The sequence below is a fragment of the Entelurus aequoreus genome, linkage group LG24 (assembly GCF_033978785.1).
Source record: "Entelurus aequoreus isolate RoL-2023_Sb linkage group LG24, RoL_Eaeq_v1.1, whole genome shotgun sequence".
Classification (NCBI taxonomy): domain Eukaryota; kingdom Metazoa; phylum Chordata; class Actinopteri; order Syngnathiformes; family Syngnathidae; genus Entelurus; species Entelurus aequoreus.
Genome location: NC_084754.1, coordinates 23,017,347 through 23,043,131, shown reverse-complemented (window position 1 = coordinate 23,043,131; position 25,785 = coordinate 23,017,347). Strand labels below are relative to the sequence as shown.

At 37.4% G+C, this 25,785-nt stretch overlaps 1 protein-coding gene across 2 annotated transcripts; it reads right to left on the bottom strand.

Annotated features, from left to right (window-relative positions):
* Positions 1–934: 934 nt before the first annotated feature.
* Positions 935–25,458, bottom strand: ca5a (carbonic anhydrase Va). 2 transcript variants are annotated; one of them, XM_062036030.1, is made up of 7 exons: positions 25,013–25,458; positions 17,274–17,471; positions 14,561–14,679; positions 9,830–9,925; positions 8,000–8,062; positions 4,561–4,719; positions 935–4,470 (listed from the first exon to the last, which is right to left on the bottom strand). In XM_062036030.1, exons 1-7 carry the CDS (start codon positions 25,155–25,157, stop codon positions 4,300–4,302), a joined length of 951 nt encoding a protein of 316 aa, XP_061892014.1. In that variant the 5' UTR covers positions 25,158–25,458; the 3' UTR covers positions 935–4,299. The 2 variants fall into 2 exon arrangements, with proteins under 2 accessions (XP_061892014.1, XP_061892015.1); XM_062036031.1 differs by lacking the exon at positions 25,013–25,458 and adding an exon at positions 17,611–18,372.
* Between the last annotated feature and the right edge of the window lie 327 nt (positions 25,459–25,785).

The window sequence follows — 25,785 nt, the reverse complement described above, 5'->3', positions numbered from 1 at the left end:
GTGGTACTAAACGGATGGATGGATGGATTAAAATGCATGACAATGTTTTATATTTTGAACGTTATTTTTAACACTTTGATTTCCAGCGGAATTATTCATCACTTATCGTGTTAAGCAATGTCAGCTAAGATTTATCTGAGAGCCAGATGCAGTCATCAAAAGAGCCACATCTGGCTCGCGAGCCATAGGTTCCCTACCCCTGTACTAAAATGTGTCATCGAAAATGGAATCATACGAAAACCGAGGTACTACTGTACCATACCTCTCTTAACACAACTTTGTAAGTATTTCTATGGAGGTTAATATGTGTTTTTATTATGAAAGCTTTTTTTTTTAAACGGAATGTATGTAACTGAATTTTTTTCTACATCACATTGTACTGAAAATGTAATTGAATAAAAATTTGTGAGCAAAAATCATTATAAAAAAATTCAGTGCAGAAATATTTGTTGCTTCAAAATGTAACACCCATTAAGTAAATTAAAACTGAATCAATCGATCCTGTCTCAGAACCAACCAATTAGGTGCTTCAGTCTCAAGTTACCATAAGTGGGTCTTGAGTTTTGAAGCAAAAAATATTTCTGCATTGAATTTTTTTCAAATGAATTCTTCTGCACTGAGTTTTTTCTCACAACATTTTCACACACTGAATTTTGAAACACTATTTTAAAAAACTGAATTTTTAAAAACACTAATGTTGCTCACACATTTGTATTCAATGTGTCAAAAAATCCAGTTCACAAAATTCAGTTTCCAAAAAAGTTTTTGTAATAAAGACACAAATTAACCTCCACATAATTCATACATGAAAATATTTCAATTCTTATCTCCAACACTCCCGCATTATCGGGACATTGCACATTTAAACTGAGTTGGATAATAAGACAAAATATTATGAGTAAAAGAGTACAACAACAAAATCACAAAGACATAATGATTTCACATCCCTCATGAGGAATATATTTGTCAAGAGTAAGACACATGAATGAATGTCAAGTTGACTTCAACAATCGTTACCAACATGCTACCTTGAATCAACAGTTTGTGCACATGACTTCAAAAAGAAGGTGGTTACACAACTGGACTAGAGAAGAAACATGCAGAAAGGCCTCAAGCAGCCCCCACAGAACAGGAATGTTAACTGCCCATTAAACAAATAAGCAAGTGTACTTACTGCACAGCAGTGATTCCAAACCCCTGTGCAGACACAAATGATCACATTTCACTTAATTGTCCTGAAAATTACTGTTTATTATACATGGCAGCAATGTATAGTGACAGGCATGTCCACTTACACAATGTGTGTATCCACCTGTTGCCATTCATGCATTTTTGTTGGGGTGAAATTATGTTTTGTACTTTTTTAAAGGTTGGGAAACATCTGCATTCAGCAGTAAAATTAAAAACAGACAATAGAAGGCATCATAAAAAGAATACAATGTATGTTAACGACAGTTTAATCATTTCATTTGTAAAGAAAAAAGAATGTATTTCATCCTAAAACGTTACAATGAGCAATACAGTACAGTAAGATCTGACAAAGATCATCACTTTAACCTCTAACAATCATCACAGTGTAACAAGTAGAATATGCTCATATTCATGATTTTATGTTGCATTTATATTGCATCCAGGCATTAAATGTAGTTTGACATGATAAAATACCATGAAACAAGGCAGTACTGTACTACATTGTCTGTAAAAACATACCAAAAAAAGATGTCCCTCCCCCACAAACTATTCAATGTCAGCGTGCAGCCTTCCCAAAGGCACACATTGTAACGATTCACTGCATAACCAGTCAATGTGTCTTCACGCTTGGACGCCAGCAAGGACCAAAAGAGGCTATGTTTGGATAGTAGCTTTGTTACATTTAGATTGAAAAGAAAAGCATGCAGTCCAAATGCTAATGAACGGTCAGCGACTTCCTTCTAGCGACACTTGAACAGGCCTTGAGTGGTGGAAAAGATAGAAAACATGACTGCGGCTGCAAAAGTAAACATAACTCTTTGTACGCAAAATAGTTCTTTTGAGCAATCTTCTCAGCCATCAAACCGTAGAAGTATGATGAAAAGATTTAAAGGCACTGTAAAATGAATATGTACGCACAATGCATGACATACCAACAAACCTGACATAATTGTATGCATAATTACAGAGAAGACACACATTTCAGTATAAAAGTTTAAATGTGCTGTTTACAGTCACCTTGATCATGTCAAACATCAACCCATCAGGTAACCAAATCCTATTAAAAGGTGCAAAAACCTCCATATTGGCTCTTAAAAGCACAGATGTCAAAGTCAAGGCCCGGAGGCCACGTCTGGCACGCAACGTCATTTTATATGGCTCGCGGAAGCCTGGAAATAATAATATGTGTCAATAAAATACTTTGTCTTCATAGCTATCTCCATTTTGACAGGAAAAAAAGCTGTACTGCATACAGTGACATTTATTTTAGACTTTTATATAATAATGCAACAAATTTATTATCAACCATTTTTTTGTTGAAATAAACACCGTATTTTCCGGGCTACAGAGCACACCAGAAAAAAATATTTTTACATATATTAGCCGCACCGGACTATAAACCGCAGATATATGCCAGTACGAAAGATTTTGCAAATTTTTATTTACATCCCTAATTGTTTCCAAAAGATGCCTGTAACACGGCAATAAAACGGCTGATCAAACAATACAAAAGTCATCGTGATGGACCCACTAGCTATAGGAGCTATCTCTCCAATCAGCTAAACAGATTCAATTAATCTTCAGTGATGTTTTGGTGAATTTACAAAACTGAAACAATACAAAAAGAACGTCATTGTAAGTTAATAATACTAACAGACTTGTAAATGTATTAGCATATTCGCTAATGCTAATGACGCTAGCTTGATTACATTATGTTAGCACGTACAAATATCTATGAAAACACTCCTACAGACATCACACGTGACGGTTTAGTAAGTATGAATAGTTTAGTTATACTGTAAAACTTACAAACGTTGGTTGGAGTGATGAAGAATCCTTTCAAGCACAACCGTTATTGACTGTTATACCTCCAGTTCAAGGCACAAAAAAGAAAGTACATTTTCAAGCCGCAGCACCTGCAGTGAACGAACTCATCCAAAAGATGGCGCCATAGCACAAAAAATAACACACCTTTTTAGTGTGTGTCAGTGTAATATGAAAATTATTTATTGAACATAAAACATTACGGTGGTTATCGAAAAAAAATTAAAACATTAGCTGCACTGTTTTATAATCCACAGTATTTAAAGCGTCTGAAAAAAGTAGCGGCTTATAGTCCGGAAAACACGGTACATAAACATCTGCTTGACCTATGATATTAAAGCAAGTTGTCCATCAAGTTTTACACTGTAAAAATCACAATAGATTTTATGGTAAAAAAAAAAATCAGACAGCTCAGTCACCAGAATAATACCGCGGAAAAAAAATGGTACCTTTTTCCGCTAACAGTAATATGCTGTAAAAACAACAGATTTTGCGATAGAAAAAAAAGCTCAGTGGCCCCAACTTTCCCGTTAAAACAGTGGTACTGTTTTTCTACTTGCAGTACTATGCTGTAAAAAAAATGTAAAGGTAGATTTTACAATAAAAGCCAGAATTCTACATTAAAAACAGTGGTACTTTGGAATTTTACCATAAAAAAGTGGTACGGTTTTTCCAAATTCAAAATGTTTTATTTTTATTCTGGCGACAAAGCTGACAATGTTTTACCGCAAAATGTATTTTTTTTTTTTTTTTTTTTACAGTCTACATAAAATATATATACAATAATTAAATGCATAGGAAATTGTGCAACTATAGAATGAAGCGACTCCTTATACATTTATATTCATATATTATTTGATGTTACAAACGGCCCTCTGAGGGCAGCCATAACTGAAATGTGGCCCTCAATAAAAAAAAACGAGTTTGACAGCCGCTTACCTGTAAGTGCCATTGCAGTACCAACTTCCACCCGCACACAGTGCTGTTGAGTCCCCACTAGCAGCTCCATTGTTTATCTTCAGCTACTGATTGATTAAAAAAAACTACAACTAATTAAAGTGTCAAGTCAATTTAAAAATAAATACAATTCAAGTGGATATAAATCTATTTACCAGTCACCCAGCATTTTAAATTATTAGTTAAAAACCCAATTACTCCAGTTAATCCAATAGTTAAAACTAGCCTAAAATGAAAGGACAGTTTGTCAGCAAAAGAGGAAAATAAAAGTACCGTAAAACATGTGTTTGTTTTGGTGTAACGGTGGTGAACACAAGCTGGGTGGTGTCAGTGTGTGTGCTGGTCGCCTTGGTCAGACGGCGCCTCCTTCAGGAAAGGACTGAAGGAGGAGCGCACTGTGCGATCCCTCAGAGGCTGCTGCACGCGGAAGTTGTTCACCATGCTCTTCTGGGTCTCCTCCTCAGCAGAGGTGAACAGAAGGCTACGGAACACGGCCAGCTTAAAGGAGGAATGCCATTGAAAGCTTCAAGTTAGCAGTTTAGCTAGCAGGGCAGTAAAACAATCATAGCAAAGTAGACAATGACACACCTGATCATGGCTGACTTCTATGTGCTGCTTCATGACGATCCAGGTGACAGACTCGGTGAGGGGAGGAGTTGTAAGAGAGCCGTGATATGTCCAGTATTCATCGGTGATGGCGGGTAACAGACAGCCAGCGTCAAATTTATTAAACTCTACCACGCTACCCTGCAGCCAGACACACAACATCTTGACTTTTTTTATTTTATTAAAAATGATACAATACAATATCATACTTACAATATCTACAGCAGTGGTTTTCATAACGTGTTTCACTGAGTACCACCTCAGAAAACACTTGGCTCTCCAAGCACCACCATAATAATCAACATTAAAATACAGTGGCGTAGTAGGCCCAAGTATTCATTAAAAACAAGGCAATGATTGGATTTAACATGTATATTTAGTATTTTTGGCCACAGTAACATTATACACTGTTTGTACAGTAACACTGTTTGAATATAGGAAAAGAAAACACTGTACTTAAATCATTAATCAAACCCAATTAAATGCACATACAAGTTAAATAAACATTGTACTAAAATACATATAAAAATACAGGGGTTTTTTCTTCATTGTTATGTGCAGCTTTCTCTGCCAAGGTTGGTCTTTGTTTAAATGTGTTTTGCGTGTTGATTGTATGGGAGACTGGGAAAGGGCCAACGTAAGCAAAGAATGTGGAGAACATTCGGTTCAAAATCATATTTTAAAACATTTTAATCATGTTTTTAATAACAGCTAAATTTGAGTTGCATTTGTCTTTTGAAGTACGGTATATCCTAAAAAAAATAATTGGCTGGAGGCACTGTACTGAGTTTAATATGCATCATAAATTGTCTTGTTTTGTATATTTGCATATTAATGACTGCATTATTTAACTACCACTTTGTATTCAGTTCAATGATAAAATGTTGATTTTCTATTTATTTGGTTAAATAAACAACAGAAAATTAAGTCACTGTTTAGTGATTGGAGGCCCTATTTTACCATTTGTGTTCTTTTAACGAGCTTGAAGTTCCGCAAGTTTCTCTTATTCGTATTCTCCCGTCCAGCATGCGGACACGCCCGCCCTGCATAAGTCAAGCAAAAGTGCTTAAGTCGTGAATGAATAGTTAGGTGGGCTTTGCCATGAAGCCTTTTTTTGGGATGCGCAAAAATTATGGAACATGGAGTTACTGTTTTTAAATTATTATAAAATAAATTTTCTGATTAGTGTTGTCATCCAGCCACCCCCCACCTTGTCCAAATCTCCCCAAAGTTGCCGCATTCGTTTGTGCTACGTTTGTGCTGCAGAGAACCGTGATGTCACAAACAAAAATAGTTTGTGACATCACGGTTTTTAAGTTATTAAGGATTTATAGTTTTTATTAGAGATGTCCGATAATATCGGCCTGCCGATATTATCGGCCGATAAATGCTTTAATATGTAATATCGGAAATTATCGGTATCGTTTTTTTTATTATCGGTATCGTTTTTTTTTTGTTTTTTTGGTTTTTTTTTTATTAAATCAACATAAAAAACACAAGATACACTTACAATTAGTGCACCAACCCAAAAAAACTCCCTCCCCCATTTACACTCATTCACACAAAAGGGTTGTTAATTTCTGTTATTAATATTCTGGTTCCTACATTATATATCAACATATATCAATACAGTCTGCAAGGGATACAGTCCGTAAGCACACATGATTGTGCGTGCTGCTGGTCCACTAATAGTACTAACCTTTAACAGTTAATTTTACTCATTTTCATTAATTACTAGTTTCTATGTAACTGTTTTTATATTGTTTTACTTTCTTTTGTATTCAAGAAAATGTTTATAATTTATTTATCTTATTTTATTTTATTTAAAAAAAAAAAAACCTTATCTTCACCATACCTGTTTGTCCAAATTAGGCATAATAATGTGTTAATTCCACGACTGTATATATCGGTATTGGTTGATATCGGTATCGGTAATTAAAGAGTTGGACAATATCGGAATATCGGATATCGGCAAAAAGCCATTATCGGACATCCCTAGTTTTTATGGAATAACGTGTTATTATTCATAACTAGCTCTCCAACCATGTCAAAATATCCCCAAACCTGGCCCCAATTGTTTGTGTTATGTTTGTGCTGGTTTGTCCTGCAAAATTGTTTGGTCTAACTATTAATAGTTTTTAAGTTATTTATATTTTGTAATTCACCTGTGTGAAGTTACGCTACACACACACCTTGTCCAAATTTCCTGAAAATTGTCCTAATCGCTTGTGCTGGTTTGTGATACAAAAAATGTTGTTTGTGCTTTGACGGTTTTTAAGTGATATTATTCATATCGAACCCTCCAACCATGTCCAAATCTCTCAAAATCTGTCCCATTCATTTGTGCTCGTTTGTGCTGCAAAACTTTTTGGTCTAACTATTATGAATTCTAGGTTATTGACAAATTATGATTCATAACCAGCCCTCCCCTACCATTTCAAGAATTTCCCAAACCAGTACCAATCGTTTGTGCTTTGTTTGTGCTTGTTTGTGCAGAAAAAAATTGTGCTGGATGACATCAGAAGTCAGAAAATGTATTTTTAAATTAGTTTAAAACCCTTGATGGCACAAACAAAAAATGTTGCAGCACAAACGATTGGGACACATTTGGGGAGATTTGGACAGGTGTGGGGATATTTTCTGTTAAATAGTCACTTAGTTCAATGATGGATTCACAGTCCAGATGAAATCGTTGTGTAACCCTTACGCTAACGTCCCAAGATGTGCAGTCGACTGGTATATATGTATGTGTGGTCGCCTTGCGTTATAAGCCGTGGTTGCGCCCTTCTTTTTTTCCACATACTCAGAGACAATGCAGGTAGGCCTAAATTATGTACATTTTGATTTTTGATAGTTAATAGAAAGGGGAATAATTGTCCTTTTTATCCTCATCTCCATGGATGTTTCCAGGTATCTCAATTGAAGCGATCAGAATAGATTTGATAGTTTTATGGTAGTTTCTTTTATAATTTTATTACATGTGGCGTACATGGCATCCAACCTTGAAGTGCAATATAATGTTTCACCTTCCAGGGGCTCTGGACGTATTCCAGCCTCAGAGGCACGAAAGAACTAAAGTACTTAAATTGATAAGAGAATACGAGCAAACCCAGATTTGACATTGTACGCCCATATTTTTGGTAATTAAAGTTCAAATATTTGCTAAATGCTGCGAAAAGATTTCCACATCTGAACAATAGCTATTGAAAGATAAGGCAACAAAATATGGTTCAATATATTTTGTCACTACACTGGAAAACTTACCATGTTATCCAAAAAAACGCAAAAATGTTGTGTGTATAAGTGTGTGTACATCACTATATACACACTCAACTTTGTGTGAGTGTGTGTGTGTGTGTGTGTGTGTGTGCGTGCGTGCGTGCGTACGTGTGTACGTGTGTGCGTGAAAGAGCAGACTGACCTTGTGTCTGATGGCAGGCAGAGCGTCTACTAGTTTCTGCAGGCCATCGTGTTTCTTCCCCACCTACACAAGAGCAGAGTTGTTTCGTGATGGGCACGATTGGACATTTTGTGTTGCTTGTGGACACGAATAGAGATAACAATTTGGTAAGAGAAATCAGGCCCCTCATTTGCTGCCTCACTGGGCTACCATTGAATTTCAAAACAGAAATTCAGAGATGAATAGCAAAACTTTTTAGGCTATCTGCAAAGTCATATAATATTCAACATTAAATATAGTTGTTTCCAATCAGCAATTAAGTAAAAAAATGTATATTGTTTTTTTCTATTTTTCAATACATTTTTCTTCTATCAGTAATACTAGAAACTGTAAGAATTAGTGATTGTTTATTATCCAAAACCTCAACTGATTTTAACGGAATTTATATGGAAACAATTAAAAAAGTTATTGAAGAGATTTCAGAACCTATAACATATATCAGGAACCTATCCTTTCAAACAGGCGAATTCCCAGATAAAATGAAAATAGCAAACGTCGTACCAATTTATAAGACTGGTGACAAACACCAGTTTACAAACTACAGACCTGTTTCTCTACTTCCACAATTTTCAAAAGATATTGAAAAACTGTTTAACAACAGATTAGACAAATTAATAAATAAAAACTAAACACTCAGACAACGAATACGGATATAGAGCCAACGTCTCAACATTAATGGCAATAATCGAAATTATGGAAGAGATCACCCATGCAATAAATAGCAAAAAATGTGCTGCTACAGTGTTAATGGATTTAACAAAAGCATTTCCATCCATCCATTTTCTACCGCTTGTCCCTTTCGGGGTCGCGGGGGGTGCTGGAGCCTATCTCAGCTGCATTCGGGCGGAATGTGGAAATACTGTCAAAGCGCTTTGAGTACCTTGAAGGTAGAAAAGCGCTATACAAGTATAACCCATTTAACATTTAACATTTAAGGCGGGGTACAACCTGGACAAAAGCATTTGACACAATTAATCACAGCATCTTAATGAACAAATTAGAAAGGTATGGAATCAGAGGGTTGGTCTTGAACTGGGTTAGAAGCTACTTAACCAACAGGAAGCAACGTTTTATATACACACTTTAAGTGTAATGTAGAAACAGTCACATTCCCATTTAAAAAAAATTGTGGGTGCATACGAGCGTCTTTTTGTTTATTGATCACACATGATTATTCATAGTAAATACAAATCTTTACATACCACGTAAAATGTTGGTAATACATTATTTGTACTATCTAAATAAGAACGTACATTTTTGTTTGTTGTGTCATTTATGCAGACACTCCCAAAACCAAATGTACTTTTTGTCGCCAAGAGTAATACAGTAAACCCTTGTTTATCGCTGTTAAATGGTCAAGTAGAAATTATTAATAATACATGCAATAATTTAATAGCTAGAGCATAAAAAACTTTTAAAATATGTGTTTTAATAGTAAAACAGTCCCCTAGACATGGCATACAGTAACACCCACACAGTCACCTTTACAAGCTGACTATATCGGTGTTATTTCATTGTTTATTTGTTTATGTTCTAACTATGGAAATAGTCAATTTATAATTAATAATTTATACTTTGCAGAGATTAATTTATCACGATCAGGCCTGGAATAAATCAAAAGCAATAAACAAGAGAATACTAGCCTAAATGTAATGCTTTTATCTGGATATTTTTTGTTGCTATTCTGTCTCTGTCAACAAAATGAAGCTACCATAAATACTGTTTATGGTCTTTGTGCAGGGGGTAATCTTAAAAAATCATCAGACCACTGTATGCATGTGTGAGTGATACCTTTAGAAAGACTCCAATAACAGCCAGCCCATTTTCCTCCATCACTGCCTCTTCAAACAGACTGTACTTGTCCGAGTTCCAGTGAACCAAGTGAAGCTGAGAAGACAAGCGGCACACGAGTCAAACATGAGCTACCATGCAAGAGTGGCAATAAACTCCAACATTGAACTCCTTTTTACTCCTGCTTTCAAAATAAATTGTCAGGATTAGGCAAAACAAGGGTGTAATGGTTATGTCTACAACTAGGGATGTCACGGTGTGAAAATTTCTTATCACGGTTATTGTGACCAAAATTATCACGGTTATCATTATTTTTGCAGAATTTTTAATTTTGCTCAACATTTTCAAAAAAATCTAAATATTGAGAAAATAAAAGCAACATGAAATAGTTTTCTTCTTCATTGTATACTTTCAGTGTGGGGGGCAAGTGTTTCTGTCTCCAATATTGTCCACACCTGTCTCCATCTACAAACAGCAGTGCGCTCTTAAAAGCATGCCGAGAAGCGAGGAAAAATGAAGTTAAACCAAGCGCTTGGCTGTTTACTCCGAGGGGAAATCTCCGGAACAAAGTCTGTGTAGTTTGTCCGCCATAATTTTCAAGCCAAATGACACTATTGCGCATGCGCCAGTGCTGCTGTGACTCAGTTTTCAAGAAGTGAGCAGTGTTGCCTAAAATTTATTATTAAATTATAGTTTTTCGGTAATTACAAATTTAGATGGTATTACTAACCGTCAGGAATTTTACCGCAGTTTATCATTATACCGTTTACCGTTACATCCCTATTCACAACTAAGATGGGTTCATTGTGCAGTGCGTGTACAATGTTGCAATTCCATCCATCCATTTTCTACCGCTTGTTCCTTTTAGGATCGCAGGGGGTGCTGGAGCCTATCTCAGCTGCATTCAGGCGGAAGGCGGGGTACACCCTGGACAAGTCGCCACCTTATCACAGGGCCAACACAGATAGACAACATTCACACTCACATTCACACACTAGGGCCAATTTAGTGTTGCCAATCAGCCTATCCCCAGGTGCATGTTTTGGGAGGTGGGAGGAAGCCGGAGTACCCGGAGGGAACCCACGCAGTCACGGGGAGAACATGCAAACTCCACACAGAAAGATCCCGAGCCCAGGATTGAACCCAGGACTACTACTCAGGACCTTCGTATTGTGAGGCACATGCACTAACCCCTTTTCCACCGTGCTGCCCTTTTCTACACACGCACACACAAACACATACACATATGTTGCAATTCTTCTAGTTTAAATAAGTTAACACATTGTTTTTTTAATACTAGCTGATTTATTTATTTAATACTTGATGTGACTCCCATTAAGTTAGGTACATGTTTTATGTTTCTTCCAGTTGTAAGCCTGACTGGACCCTGATTATTTAAACAGGATAGAATACAGAACGAGGATGTAAAGTTGTCATACAGGACTGCAACTTGATCCTCTGTGAGAATATGCATTCATGCAGAGTCAGCTAAGTGATAGGAAAATACATGACGTTACGACATTCCTAGCATTAGCAATCCCGCTTCAGCTAAATACAGAGAGAGAATTGGTAAAATATGCACTTGTAAATGAAAGAAGAGTCCTCAACACACACTTGGTTTACCAGTTTAGCCACTAGCAGAGTATATATTGTAATGTAGACAATAGTGATGGGTAATTAGCGAATGATCCGTTTTTTTTTCCTGTCAAAGCCACATACAGTATGATTGGTCAATACCTGTGGTGCCAATAAGTGTCGACACTGAGACAAAGGGGCGAAAGGGGGGTTACATACACACCACAGCCCCAAGTACAAAGCAGATAACCTTGATGTGAAATTACTAACATGTGTATGCTGTGCCCATAAGTGGTAGGATCAATTTGTGTAGAAAAAGACAAGTAGTCCTACTTGGAAATAGCTCAAATCGTGCTACTTCTAAGAACATTCCAAAATTTAAACGTAATAGCCATCGAACCAACAGGTAATTTACGGTAACGCTGAATGGGAATGATTCTAAATACAGAGTCTTTGTTGGGGTGTGCCGCAAGAGATTTGTCTTAGAACACTTATTTTCACAAATTGGCAGCTCGGTGGCGCAGTTGTTAGTGCTCGTTCCTCACAAAAAGAAGGTCCTGGGTTCGTTTTCCAGGCTCTGGGTCTTTCTGTGTGGAGTTTGCATATTCTCCCCATGACTGCGTGGGTTCTCTCCGGGTACTCTGACTTGCTACCACCTCCAAAGACATGCACCTGGGGATAGTTTGATTGGCAACACTAAATTGTCTCTAGTGGGTGAATGTTGTCTGTCTATCTGTGTTGGCCCTGTAATGAGGTGCCGACTTGTCCAGGGTACCCTGCCTTCTGCCCAAGTGCAGGTTGGATAGGCTCCAGCCCCACCGCTACTCTGAAGGGACAAGCGGTAGAAAATGGATGGGATGGATTTGCCTTTTGTTTCAGAGAATTCCACCATTGTTGTACACGCTGATGATTCCAATATTTACTACGCACAAAACCTAGTCACAAATTTATGTTGAATTGATGCTGATTAGTGAAAATAAGTTAATCCTACTTTAGCATAACTTTCTCATGTAATTAATGTGGAGCTGTTACTTTAGTCAGAATGTGTTATTGTCATATATGAAAATGTGTGAGTTACCTTTTGCCTTAAAGGGGAATTTTGGCCATCTTCACAATCTTAATGTGAGACAAAAACACTGATGGCTTTTTCTTTTTTCTGCATTCTAAATATGGGAAAAACTGCTTGTACGAGGCAGCTAACAATGCAAGAAATCTACCCAACCTATGAAATCCTCTAAAAACATCAGATTTTCCAATCCAACAACGCTACATTTACATGCTGTGACCTCCATATTAACCAAGCTATAGCGAAATTGTTATTATAAGAACTAACATAGAGGAACTATTTTTCTGGCATTGTGACACATTGCCTTGCTCACACTGCTCCTCCGACTGCGAGCAAGTGCATTGCATATGCACTCTGTGAAATCAATGCGTCTCAGAAATAAGTTACGATAATTCTTAAGTAAGAAAAATTATCAATGTGCCTGTTAGTACATTATATACATTCTTACTGCATGTCGATACATTTATCTATGTTTTTAGAGGGATTTATTTATTAGCGAAATAGATTGTATCCCCATTACAGACATTGATAGCCACCTCTTACTAGCAGATTTTCACTGTTTAGAAGGCACAGACAAGGGAGACGTGTGTTTTTGTCACACATAAAGATGTTGAATGAAGGGCAAAAACGTGTTAAAAAGTGCAGTTCCCCTTTAATGTTGTACATTGTTAAACAATGTGTATACGTTCAAAATGAAAGTGTTTTAAACATTTTGCAGCAAATGGAGATCTTAGTAAACAATGACACAAGCAGGAGCGAGGGAGACAACAGAGTGAAAGAACTTTGCTACATTATACCTAGAGACTACATGCCGAAAAGGTGAAGAAAATGAGCAGCAGTAAACTAAAGCTGAGGCGCTTTGTTTTTCTGGATGTAAATTTTTGCTAAAGACAAGCAAAAACCTTTACCTGGATGCACATTTTTAAAATATTTGTTTATGTTGGTTGTTTCACTGTAAACAGTTGGACATTTACATATAATACACACAATCTGGAACTTTTGTCCACTTGAGATGGGTCTATATTTAATCTTTTTTTTTTTGTTTTTGTTCCATGTTGCGCACATAAATCAAGACATTTAAAAAAACATTTGATGTAATATTTTTACATCAGAATTGTTTTACACATTATTTGGTTATAAATCAATTCAAACAACAAAAATTAGGAGGAGCCAGTCAGCTCTTTTTAGGGAGCTGATTGGCCAAAAAACAGCTTATTTTAGAAGACAAAACCCAGGATTACGTCATAAACCATGACACAGTGACACATTTACTTTGATTAATGTGCATATTTTTTCTGAAAACTGCATATGAGTGCTTTTTTACAACTAAATGTGACGGGCAAGTATTTGTTCATCACACACAGCGGCCTGCTGTGATGACAGCAGTAAGTGTGTGAACAGTAAGAAATTGAGCTGACTAACACTTGAACTGAGCTAAAAGGAAGTGAGAAGTTGTTTACAATGCATTTGTACTCTATTTTTACTGCCCACATAGTAGCACTTTGATCCAGAGCCTCTAATAACCATTTTGAGTACAGTAGAGCATATGAATCATTCTTTAAACATTACAGGGATGTGTACTCACATCCACAACATTTGTATTCATCTGTGGAGACCAAGCTTTGTACTGTTCTACTACTTCAAGCAAAACAGAGTCAATTATAAACAATGGAATTGTTTTGATTTTTAATTCATGGATGTTTTAGCATACTCCTAATCTCATCTTCATATTCACACATTATTTCATGCATTTGTACTTTCTGTGCAGTTGTATATCATTCAATTGAAGCGTGTCTAAATAGTTACTACATTAAGTGCATGCATTTTTTTAACAATTTTCCCGCACAGACATCAATATCAACTCATTTTCCTGAGGGAACTCTCCTGAAGAAATCAATAAAGTACTATCTATCTATCTATCTATCTATCTATCTATCATTTTGTAGGTGATCGTAGTGCATTTGAACAACTTTTTATTCTCATCTGATCAATACACGTTAAGATTAAAATCAATACACTGATCTTTCCATTTATCCAATGGATTGACTAATGAATAAACTTCACTTAACGTCACAGAAATTGTAGCATACCTCAGCAGGAAATAACCTTCTGTCCACAGTGTGCTCTGACCCCCAGGCATTGCTCTCACCCCAGTGGAAGTGGAACTGACACAGCCTAAATGTGTCCTGCACGGGGCCTCCTTTCAGTGCTGTTGCAACAATTGACAGGATATAGATTAGTTCACTTTACCAATCCTAGCACTGTAGTTAATACAGGCCATGTATTCTAGTAAGGTTCTGTCATTTAAAGGGGTCGTATTATGCAAAACCAACTTTTCTTACCTGTTGGTACCCGTTTTTGTGTATTTGGGACGCCCACAAGTCCCGAAAACATACATTCAACCCATGGAGGCATGGCGGAGATATTTATCATACAATCTCGCCTTCATCCAAACTTGCTACATGCGAGCCATTTGGAATTTGCCCAATTTGTGACGTTTTCACGAATTTTGACGTGAGCTAGTTCTAACTTACTGTATTTTTCCGACTATAAGTCGCGGTTTTTTTCATAGTTTGGCTGGGTGTGCGACTTATACTCAGGAGCGACTTATGTGTGAAATTATTAACACATTACCGTAAAATATCAAATAATATTATTTAGCTCATTCACGTAAGAGACTAGACGGGTAAGATTTCATGGGATTTAGCGATTAGGAGTGACAGATTGTTTGGTAAACGTATAGCATGTTCTATATGTTATAGTTATTTGAATGACTCTTACCATAATATGTTACGTTAACATACCAGGCACGTTCTCAGTTGGTTATTTATGCATCATATAACGTACACTTATTCAGCCTGTTGTTCACTATTCTTTATTTATTTTAAATTGCCTTTCAAATGTCTATTCTTGGTGTTGGGTTTTATCAAATAAATTTCCCCAAAAAATGCGACTTATACTCCAGGTTGACTTATATATGTTTTTTTCCTTCTTTATTATGCATTTTCGGCCGGTGCGACTTATACTCCGTAGCGACTTATGCTCCGAAAAATACGGTAAACAGTATCTGTCAGTAAACTTGATATGGATAGGATAGGATAGACTTTTTTCATCCCATGAATTACATAAAAACTACAACATGGCTGATGGGGTGGAGAACAGCGTCGACACTTAAATAAGACCACCCACAAAAGGCGCATTCTGAAAAGATAGTCAGAAAGCGGATTAAAATGGTCTTTAAAACTAAATCTATGCAAAATTTGGACCAAAGCACCACCGTTACATGTTATGTAGATCTCAAAGAAGTGTTTTAAATGTATAAAAAAATCATAATATGACCCTTAAAGTGACCAGTGATGTAACCAAGATACTACAAGACAAAAGTCTTGTTTGTAGTAAGGTATTAATGTCTAGCAGTTTTAGCGGGATTATTCGGCAATTGGCCAGCTTGTAGAAATGACAAGCTCACCTCTGCTAGCCCAAATTTCTTCAAATATCCTTCAAAAATCTAAACACTTTTTACTTTGAAATACTGTAAGACAACAATACATTTACAGCATCTAAAGAGCAGTAACAGTAACAGTGAGTAATGTATAATGAATATTATAAATGTGTAAAGATTTACCTCATTACATTAATAAATACTATGCATTTCATTATATATTTAACATGGATTCTAAAAATGTTTTGAAAAGTTTATGTTAGAAACCTGACAGCTCAGTTGCCAGAATTTTACTGTAAAATGTACAGTAGTTTGTACAGTGTGCAACTGTAAATGGAAAACAGTACCACAATTTTTTATGGTAATATTCTGGGGACTAACCTAACAATTTTTTATGTAAAATATATAATAATTTTTACAGTGCACATTTTGATGGATAAGTTGCTTTTGAAATCAATCATAAGTCAGGCAGATATTTAAGTATTTATTTTTATTTTAACATTAAAATATGTTTGCAATGTATACTGTAATAACAATAGGGCTGTAAGTTTATGACAATAATATTGTGTTGCATTATTAAAAAATATGAATGTTTAAAATATATGCATGTATTTTTTTCAGTCAAAATGGAAATAATAAATATATTATATATAAAGTACTTTATTGAAGCATATTATTTCCAAGCCATACAAAATGATGTGGCGGGCCAGATCTGGCCCCCAAGCCTTGGCTTTGATACATATGCATTAAACAATTACTATTAAGTGTTGTAATTTGTGGTGTATAACTGTACTCCGCCATTCTAAGGGCTGTCTCTAATGTTATGACTCATTGAGCTAAATGAGGTAAACACATCACTGTCAGTAAATCATCTTATTAGACTGTGCAACTGGTCTTAACAAAAGACTGCATTATGTCACATAAACAAAGAGTTTTCTATTTCTGTTCCACAAATAAGCACATGTGTTATAAGAATTGCTGGGTTTTCAATAGATGTAATGTGTACTCTAGTAATTATTATTTTGCTTTACCAAATGATACCAAAAAACAGTCTATACATTACAAAGGTTGTGAAGCGTAGTAGTCACATGACTGTCACCAGATCCACATGGTGGTTTTATCTGCGGTTCTCAGTGTAACACTGATTACCAACTTCTGTTGCAGAGGCTTTTTAGATTGTGTTCTGAATGAAGGAAAAATGTGGCTTGCTAAATTATGCAAGTTAGATTGTCATGTTGTTATGTCTTGATTTCAAATGTTTAATCTTTCTCAGAGTTCAGTTTTTGCAGTGAAACCTTAAAATCAAGCCATAACTAGCCATCTTAAGTTGGAACCCGATAAAAACGACTTTGTATACTTACTGGACCTATCTGTAGTGTCATCATATTCAACCAAGAAGGAATAACCATTATTCCAGATTTGCTGGCAAGTGGTTGGGTCATAACGAGTGGTCAAAGGTTCCAGTTGGGAATCAAAGACACTCTTACGCACCACGATATCAATGGGAGACTGGCGATCACCTCCTGGAACTGCAAGGGGTCCCTGCCACATGGGGTGCACTGAATAAAAAGGTAGGAGGGTTGGAAGAAAGACAGAAAGGCAAAATCGATCAGATTTTTTTGTAAATAAATGCATGAAAAAACATTGAAAACAGTGGTTTACTAAAGTGCAGGTCAAACACAAAAGGAAAAACCTTACTTTTCATGTTGTATTCAGCGGCGCCCTTCTTTGATAAACAGTCCATTTTAAAATGTATAAAAAGACACTATGAAAAATGACACTTTGTCATAGACAAGACACCGTCCACCAGCTGCCTGATAGTTTTAAACATAAAAGTACACACTGAGCAATTGTACTTCCTTCTAGCCCTCCTTTTATTCCTGAAAGGAAATGACTAATCGGGAGAAAAGTGGGCCGGCTGTGCAGAAAGTGACCTACGGAATGTCCTGGCACTCCCCCAGTTGCCCTCCACAGGGAGCAAATCAGACCGAACGTCTGGCTGGTCAAAAAGTCTCCTGTCAAAAGACCGGACTTTTAATTACACATAACTGTGTTTTCCTTCCTTGTCTTCTTCTCTTGAAATCCACAGGAAACAAGTCCTCTTGTGCGTTTAAAAAGCCCAGTGTAAGAACGGTGTCTTTGCTGTGCGAGTGAGCGCACACACTTGAAAAATCTTTAAGCTCAGAAACAACTTCATCTACAATCATGCAGCTTGCGGTTTACGCTAAGAACAGGTCTGAAGTCATCTCCTTAAAAAGCCTTAAGCAACTCCTCCATGGATATTAGGCGGCCTAATTATGTTATTGCAACGGTGCAAATAAATGTCCAACAAAGCATTTCACGCTCATTCAGCTGGTGAAAGTCACTTCTTCTCTGCATCATAAATCTTCCTTATCGCAAAACCTCAAACACTGAACAAGTTGTTTCAAGTTGGAACTGTGTGAACTCCAGAACACCGCAGTAGAGTAGACAAACCCGTATGTCCTGTAGGTGCCTGGCATGGGATATTACATAACTTGAAGCTAAAAAGATCAACATGGCAAGACTTTAAAAAATTGTTTTATCTCAAACTTTAACTTACAGTCATAAAAGGCGCTTTTCATCTAAACTCTCCTTGTGCTACTGAATCTGGTTTGAAATCACATGGTTTTAAAGTAAGCCTGTAATATTTGCTGCAGAATAACAAGAGCAACCTCTGCTGTAGAAGGCTAAAAACTACAACATGGCTTACAAGGTGGAGACGCAGTAGAAGGGGATTTGGCCTGGAGGAGAGCTTTGGCACATAATTAAGACCGCCCACGAAACGGTGCATTCACAAAGCACCAACATCACATGTTAGGTTATGTAGAGTGTAAGGAATTGTTTTAAATGTAGAATTTATTATGACCCCTTTAAATTAAACTGGTCCTAAAGGTATCTTGTTAACCTGCGGTTTTTGAGCTGGAAGATAGGCTTATCTCTCTACTGCTTGTTTTTGGGGGGTTTTTGGTCACGTTACAAAACAATCAAATTTTTCCCAATTCAAACACTTAAAAACTTGCTATTAGCTGATAAAGGGCTCTCAACCAATCACGGAGAACCTGACAGAGCCTTGTCATTGGCAGAGCATCGAAAGGGAAGGGCACGGTGCTTCTCGTTGGAGGGACAGGTGAATAAACAGGTGCTCTGCTTGAAAGAGCTCCTGTGCGTTGCTGAAAGTGTGCATTCCTGACTGGAAGATGTATCCTGCCTTTATTTACAGTATCTGTTCACTACAGTGTGTTTGATCAGTGCTAATGTGTATATTATTTTTAAGGGGAATTGCACTTCTTTTTTTATTTATTTTGCGTATCATTTACAATCCTTATGTGAGACAAGCAGGCATGTTTTTTTTAATACATTCCAACTTGTAAATAAATGTTAGCAAAAGTCAGCTAAAAATGGAGTCAATGGTAGTTGTTCTATAAAACCCTGTCAAAAGCATCTAAAAACCCCCATCAATGTTTTGTACACACACTGTAAGTATACAGTATATGTAATGTAGTAGCAGGACGTTCGCTTTTCCCTTCAACAACAACGCTATAATCATGACAAACTTCATGAGAGGCAAAAGAAAGACGACTTCAGAACAAATGATGATCCAGAACCTTATATTTTTTTAGCCTGGATATAAGGAGGATGAACTACAGCACATTTATCAAACTCAAGGCTCTGGGCCAGATCTAGCCCACCAGATCATTTTATATGGCCCAAAAAAGCCTAGAATGAATCTGCATTAATAAATCACTTCATATTTTTAGTTGAATGTAGTTGATTTTGACAGAAAAATGCTTATCTTATTATTGTACAACAAAATATTCCAAGCATTTGTTGTGATAAAAAATATATATTGTCTTGTCAATATAACTTTTGATTTCAAAGCAAGTTATCCATCAATTTGTTAACTAAATATATACGATAATCAAATGCATAAGCCGTTGAGTAAAAATGTCATGAAGTATCTATAAGTTTGTATTCATATACAGTCGTGGTCAAAAGTTTACATACACTTGTCAAGGACATAATGTCATGGCTGTCTTGAGTGTCCGATCATTTCTACAACTCTTAATTTTTGTGATAGAGTGATTGGAAAACATACTTGTTGGTCACAAAAAACATTCATGAAGTTTGGTTCTTTTATGAATTTATTATGGGTCTACTGGAAATGGGACCAAATCTGCTGGGTCAAAAGTATACATACAGCAATGTTAATATTTGGTTACATGTCCCTTGGCAAGTTTCACTGCAATAAGGCGCTTTTGGTAGCCACCCACAAGCTTCTGGCTGAATTTTTGACCACTCCTCTTGACAAAATTGGTGCAGTTCAGCTAAATTTGCTGGTTTTCTGACATGGACTTGTTTCTTCAGCATTGTCCACACGTTTAAGTCAGAACTTTGGGAAGGCCATTCTAAAACCTTAATTCTAGCCTGATTTACCCATTCCTTTACCACTTTTGTTGTGTGTTTGGGGTCATTGTCCTGTTGGAACACCCAACTGAGCCCAAGACCCAACCTCCGGGCTGATGATTTTAGGTTGTCCTGAAGAATTTGGAAGTAATCCTCCTTTTTCATTGTCCCAATTACTCTCTGTAAAGCACCAGTTCCATTGGCAGCAAAACCAGCCCAGAGCATAATACTACCACCACCATGCTTGACGGTAGGTTTGGTGTTCCTGGGATTACAGGCCTCACCTTTTCTCCTCCAAACATATTGCTGGGTATTGTGGCCAAACAGCTCAATTTTTGTTTCATCTGACCACAGAACTTTCCTCCAGAAGGTCTTATCTTTGTCCATGTGATGTCAGATGAAAGAAAAATTGAGCTGTTTGGCCACAATACCCAGCAATATATTTGGAGGAGAAAAGGTGAGGCCTTTCATCCCAGGAACACCAAGCCTACCGTCAAGCATGGTGTTGGTAGTATTATGCTCTGGGTATGTTTCGCTGCCAATGGAACTGGTGCTTTACAACAAAGACAAACGACACAACACAATAATAAAAAGATAAAACACAACTTTAAGCCAGAAAAGACGCAACTAACACAAGGTAAATGACAGCGGAAGAAGTTACAGTGACGCACCACTACAACATGCAACTGGCAGCAATGGAAAAGTCATTTAATCAAAAAGAAAGAAATACACAAGATGAATCAATTAGGCTATGGAAATAGGAAGCGAGGGATTAGGGGAAATACATGCTTCTGCACACCTGGGACGCTGTCCTTCAATGTCAACGCCAGGGGAGAGAACAGATACTGTATGGCCGGGTCGGTGTATTTTATTTAGCAGGTAAATCTACTGTTAAAAATGTTGGTTACTGTACTTTTATTGAAAATTGCTTGAATGTTTAAAATGTGAACAGAAAATGTTTCCTCTTGTTAAGTCAACCTAAAGTGTTGATTGCGCTATATTTAAATAAGATGCGTATGCATTGGCCATTAATTGTTGTTTTGTAGCTTGTTTGTATACATAACTCCTTCATACCTAATTCCCTTACATGAAGTAACAAAAATACAGGAAACTTCACCTGCAGTGTCCAGTATATATTATTTATTTCGTTGGCTAAAAGGTTACTGAATCAATTTCAATTCACTGAGTCGTTTCAGATCGTATTGTTCTAAAACAGTGGTTCTTAACCTTGTTGGAGGTACTGAACCCCACCAGTGTCATATCTGCATTCACCGAACCCTTCTTTAGTAGAAAATAAAATGTTGTTTTTTTTTCAAATTCAAGACAAAGTTATGTTTTTTTACTGGTGCACAAAATGAACCATGCATGAACATTAGCTTGTTCAAAGAACAAAACCAACACGGTGCATGAACTCACAACAAACTCACATGTTTACATCTTATTGTGCAACATGTGAATGTTTTAGTGGGAACTAAATGCGATATCTGAAAGGGGTACACATTATTTCCAAAGCAGGAACCCCACCCAGACATACAATACTAGTAAACAGCTCATGAAAAACAAGATTTTTTGTTACTGTCATTGTAAGTGGGCCAAAACACTTATATTAGAAAATAATCTCATAGAAATGACTGCTGTCATTTGATTATAATAATAAACCATTTTAACTTGTTATTTGGTCAGATTTGGGGCAGGTGTGCTGCTGGTGTGGCCACAGTGCATGTGCACGTCTGACGTCGCTCACATGTGCTCCACTGAATACTCAAGGAGTTTTTGCGTTTGCTCACGTATAAGGAAAATTAGAGACAACATTGTTTGGGGGTATCCATAATACGCCGATAGGGAGAAGTTTTTATTTACACGATGAGTCGGGTGTGTCTTGACCTCCGCAGTGGAGGCTCCGCCGAACCCCTAGGGTTCGATCGAACCAAGGTTAAGAACCCATCCATCCATCCATCCATTTTCTACCGCTTGTCCCTTTCGGGGTCGCGGGGGTTGCTGGAAGAACCACTGTTCTAAATAATAATAATATCGTCCCTGAATTGCATCGGTAACCACAAATTCTTAATCGAAACGTTGTTAAAACGTATCATTACATCCCTAAAAGAGGGGAAAAATTATTAATCGGGGCTCACTTTTGTGGAAACTCGCTCACACTGAGGCCCCCGCTTGGGCTGTTTACATGCGCAATTGATAACGATTTTGTGGGGGTGAGACCAACATTTGAACATTTACATGTGACCAGTTTTAAAGAAATACTTGTGACATCTTCCAAGAAGATCCAACCTTTGACAAGAACGTGGCTAGATTCTAAGTGAAGTGAAGTGAATTATATTTATATAGCGCTTTTCTCTAGTGACTCAAAGCGCTTTACATTGTGAAACCCAATATCTAAGTTACATTTTTAAACCAGTGTGGGTGGCACTGGGAGCAGGTGGGTAAAGTGTCTTGCCCAAGGACACAACGGAAGTGACTAGGTTGGCAGAAGCGGGGATCAAACCTGGAACCCTCAAGTTGCTGGTACGGCCACTCTACCAACCGAGCTATACTGCCCCTAACAACTGTAAAGATTAAGTATCATGGCTACAAAAGCTTCTTCCCTCAGGCCATAAGACTCTTGAACGCATCATAACAATCCTCTCAATTCCCCCCAAAAACGGATTAACTCGCTGGAATATGAAGACAATATAACATACATCCATAAACGTGGCTGCATATGCAAAAGTGCAATATATTTATCTGTACAGTTATCTATTTATTTATATCTGCACCTTACTGCTCTTTTGGGGCGGTATAGCTCGGTTGGTAAAATGGCCGTGCCAGCAACTTGAGGGTTCCAGGTTCGATCCCCACTTCCGCCATCCTAGTCACTGCCGTTGTGTCCTTGGGCAAGACACTTTACCCACCTGCTCCCAGTGCCACCCACACTGGTTTAAATGTAACTTAGATATTGGGTTTCACTATGTAAAAGTGCTTTTAGTCACTACAGAAAAGCGCTATATAAATATAATTCACTTCACTTCACTTCTTATGCTTTCTGAGCTCACTATGTTCACTGCTCGCTGTACATATCCTACGAAGTCAGACCTACACTGTTTCTATGTCCATTTCTCAGATGATATAATTGTTGATGACTGTATGCTGATATCAACCAAACCTAACCCCCCCGCCCCAACCCCCTCCACATCCCACCCCCCGGATTGTAAATAATGTAAATAATTCAATGTATATACTCTGATGATTAACTTGTGTGATGACTGTATTAAGCTGATAGTATATATTTGTACCATGAATTGATTAACGTGGACCCCGACAAGTTGAAAAACTTATTCGGGTGTTACCATTTAGTGGTCAATTGTACGGAATATGTACTGTACTCTGCAATCTACTAATAAAAGTTTCAATCAATCAATCAATCACTTTTATCCTGCACAACAATGAGCTAATGCAACGAAATTTCGTTCTTATCTGTACTGTAAAGTTCAAATTTGAATGACAATAAAAGGAAGTCTAGATGTAAGTCTAAAAGCAGTTCCTTTTTGCTTTTGATTGTCGTCCTTTATGTATATGATCAGCCCAGGCTAAGGTTTGAATAGGTTTGAAGCCTGGCATTAGAGAACTGTCACACCGCGGTGAGGGATGTCTTGTCTTGGTTTCTTCTGTCTTGTGAATTGCATGTTTTACTTTGAAAAGTAACTCCTCTCGTGTCAGATCATTTGCCCTTCCTTTTGTATCATCAGCCTGACGTCATCCCTGACCCCTGATTGTTTCCACCTGTTTCCCATTACCCTTGTGTGTCTTATAAGCCCACGCCTCCCTTTGTTCTGTGCCAGATTGTCTCGTGTATTCGTGCCTCTCTAGCATCCATGTCCATGCCTTGCGTTTATATTCCTTGATCCTGAATTCCTTCGTTGCTATTTTGAGTTTTCCTTTTTTCCTCCTCAGCAGAGTGATTTTTTGTTATTTAGTTTTTTCAGCCGAAGTGGTGAGTTATCAGTTTTTTCTTACGATTCCTTCTTTCCTCAAATTTTTGAGTGACATTTTTTGTTAAACTATATTAGATTAGATAAGTGTAGAATTTTTCATAGCCATTGTTTCTTCCTCCTGTTGGAGCGTTTTTTTGTGTGTTTTCCTCCTTTTCGGAGGGATTTTCGGTTGTTCCTATTTTTTGGAACCTTTTTTCACCGACTAGTTTTTGTTAATATAGATATTGTATTACCCTGACTCAGGAGGTGAAAGGAAGCTGTCAAAATAAAAGTCTGTCGAAGTATTCCCTACTCTGTATCTGAGTCCTATCCTTTTCACCAAGCCTGACAAGAACAAGAAAATCCAGTTATTGGGTGTGGTGAAAAACTGGAGGAGGTTGTATGGCTCAACTCAAGAGCTCCAGCACATACAGTAATACAGTTCTGATGTTGCAGCAAAGAGAATACATGGTTAAAAAGGATGCAACATCACACAGTGGCTGCCAATGTAGAGTAGACCATGTGACATAACAGGAAGTTGTGCATTTTAAAAACAAAGAATCAGATGAAGAGATTAGGGAAATAACTTGCAACTCCTATTGACTGGCATTCATTTTAAAAATGTATTTTACCTAAATTTCTGCATGCGCATGTTTTTCAGTCAATAGTGACACATTGTGGTTCAAAGCACATTTTTATATTTTACTCACTTTGCGACAGCACAAATCTACTGGAGCACGCCGTCAGATTGCATCCTCGGACGGGGATGAGCCGCTGACTCCTCCCTGTATGTCTGAAGAGCTGTCGGTGAAGCTGAGCAGCCAGAGGTCGAATAACTGAAGACAAGATCACCATCTTTTTTTCCTTAGTAAGCGCTTTCCTCGCACTGGGACGCCTTCTTTTCCCCGGGAATGTGAAAGCTAAAGGTTAGCTTCACTAGCTAAAAGTTAGCTGTCAGTCATACGCCAAGCTTGGTGTGTCTTTGCTTCCGTAATGTGTCAAGAAGGCGGGGTGAAGTCTGCTTTCTGCTTCCAGGCGCTGCCACAAAAATGCCGAGGGGGAAAAGGTAAACGTGTTATTGTAAAGCTACAGCGTCATTTTGCCGCGAATTTCCCAATAAAAAGCAAATAGAAAAGTCGATGACCCACACACGTGACCTGAGCACTAATGTACAGTGTTTGTCCACAAGCAGAAGGGGGAGGGTCTCAAGTGTGGACCAATCAGAAGTGGGAGGGTCTCTAGTTTGGACCAATCAGAAGGGGGAGGGTCTCTAGTTTGGACCAATCAGAAGGGGGGGGGGTCTCGAGTGTGGACCAATCAGCGTCGACCCACCGAGGGGCGTCAGTGTCATCAGTGATGATGGCTCAACATCATCACATTCTTTAAAATCCTTTTATTTATACACACTTTTATTCCAAGTCTACACTAAATATGTGTATAAACACTACACGGTTCTGTAGATGGCTGTCTAATGACATCATTA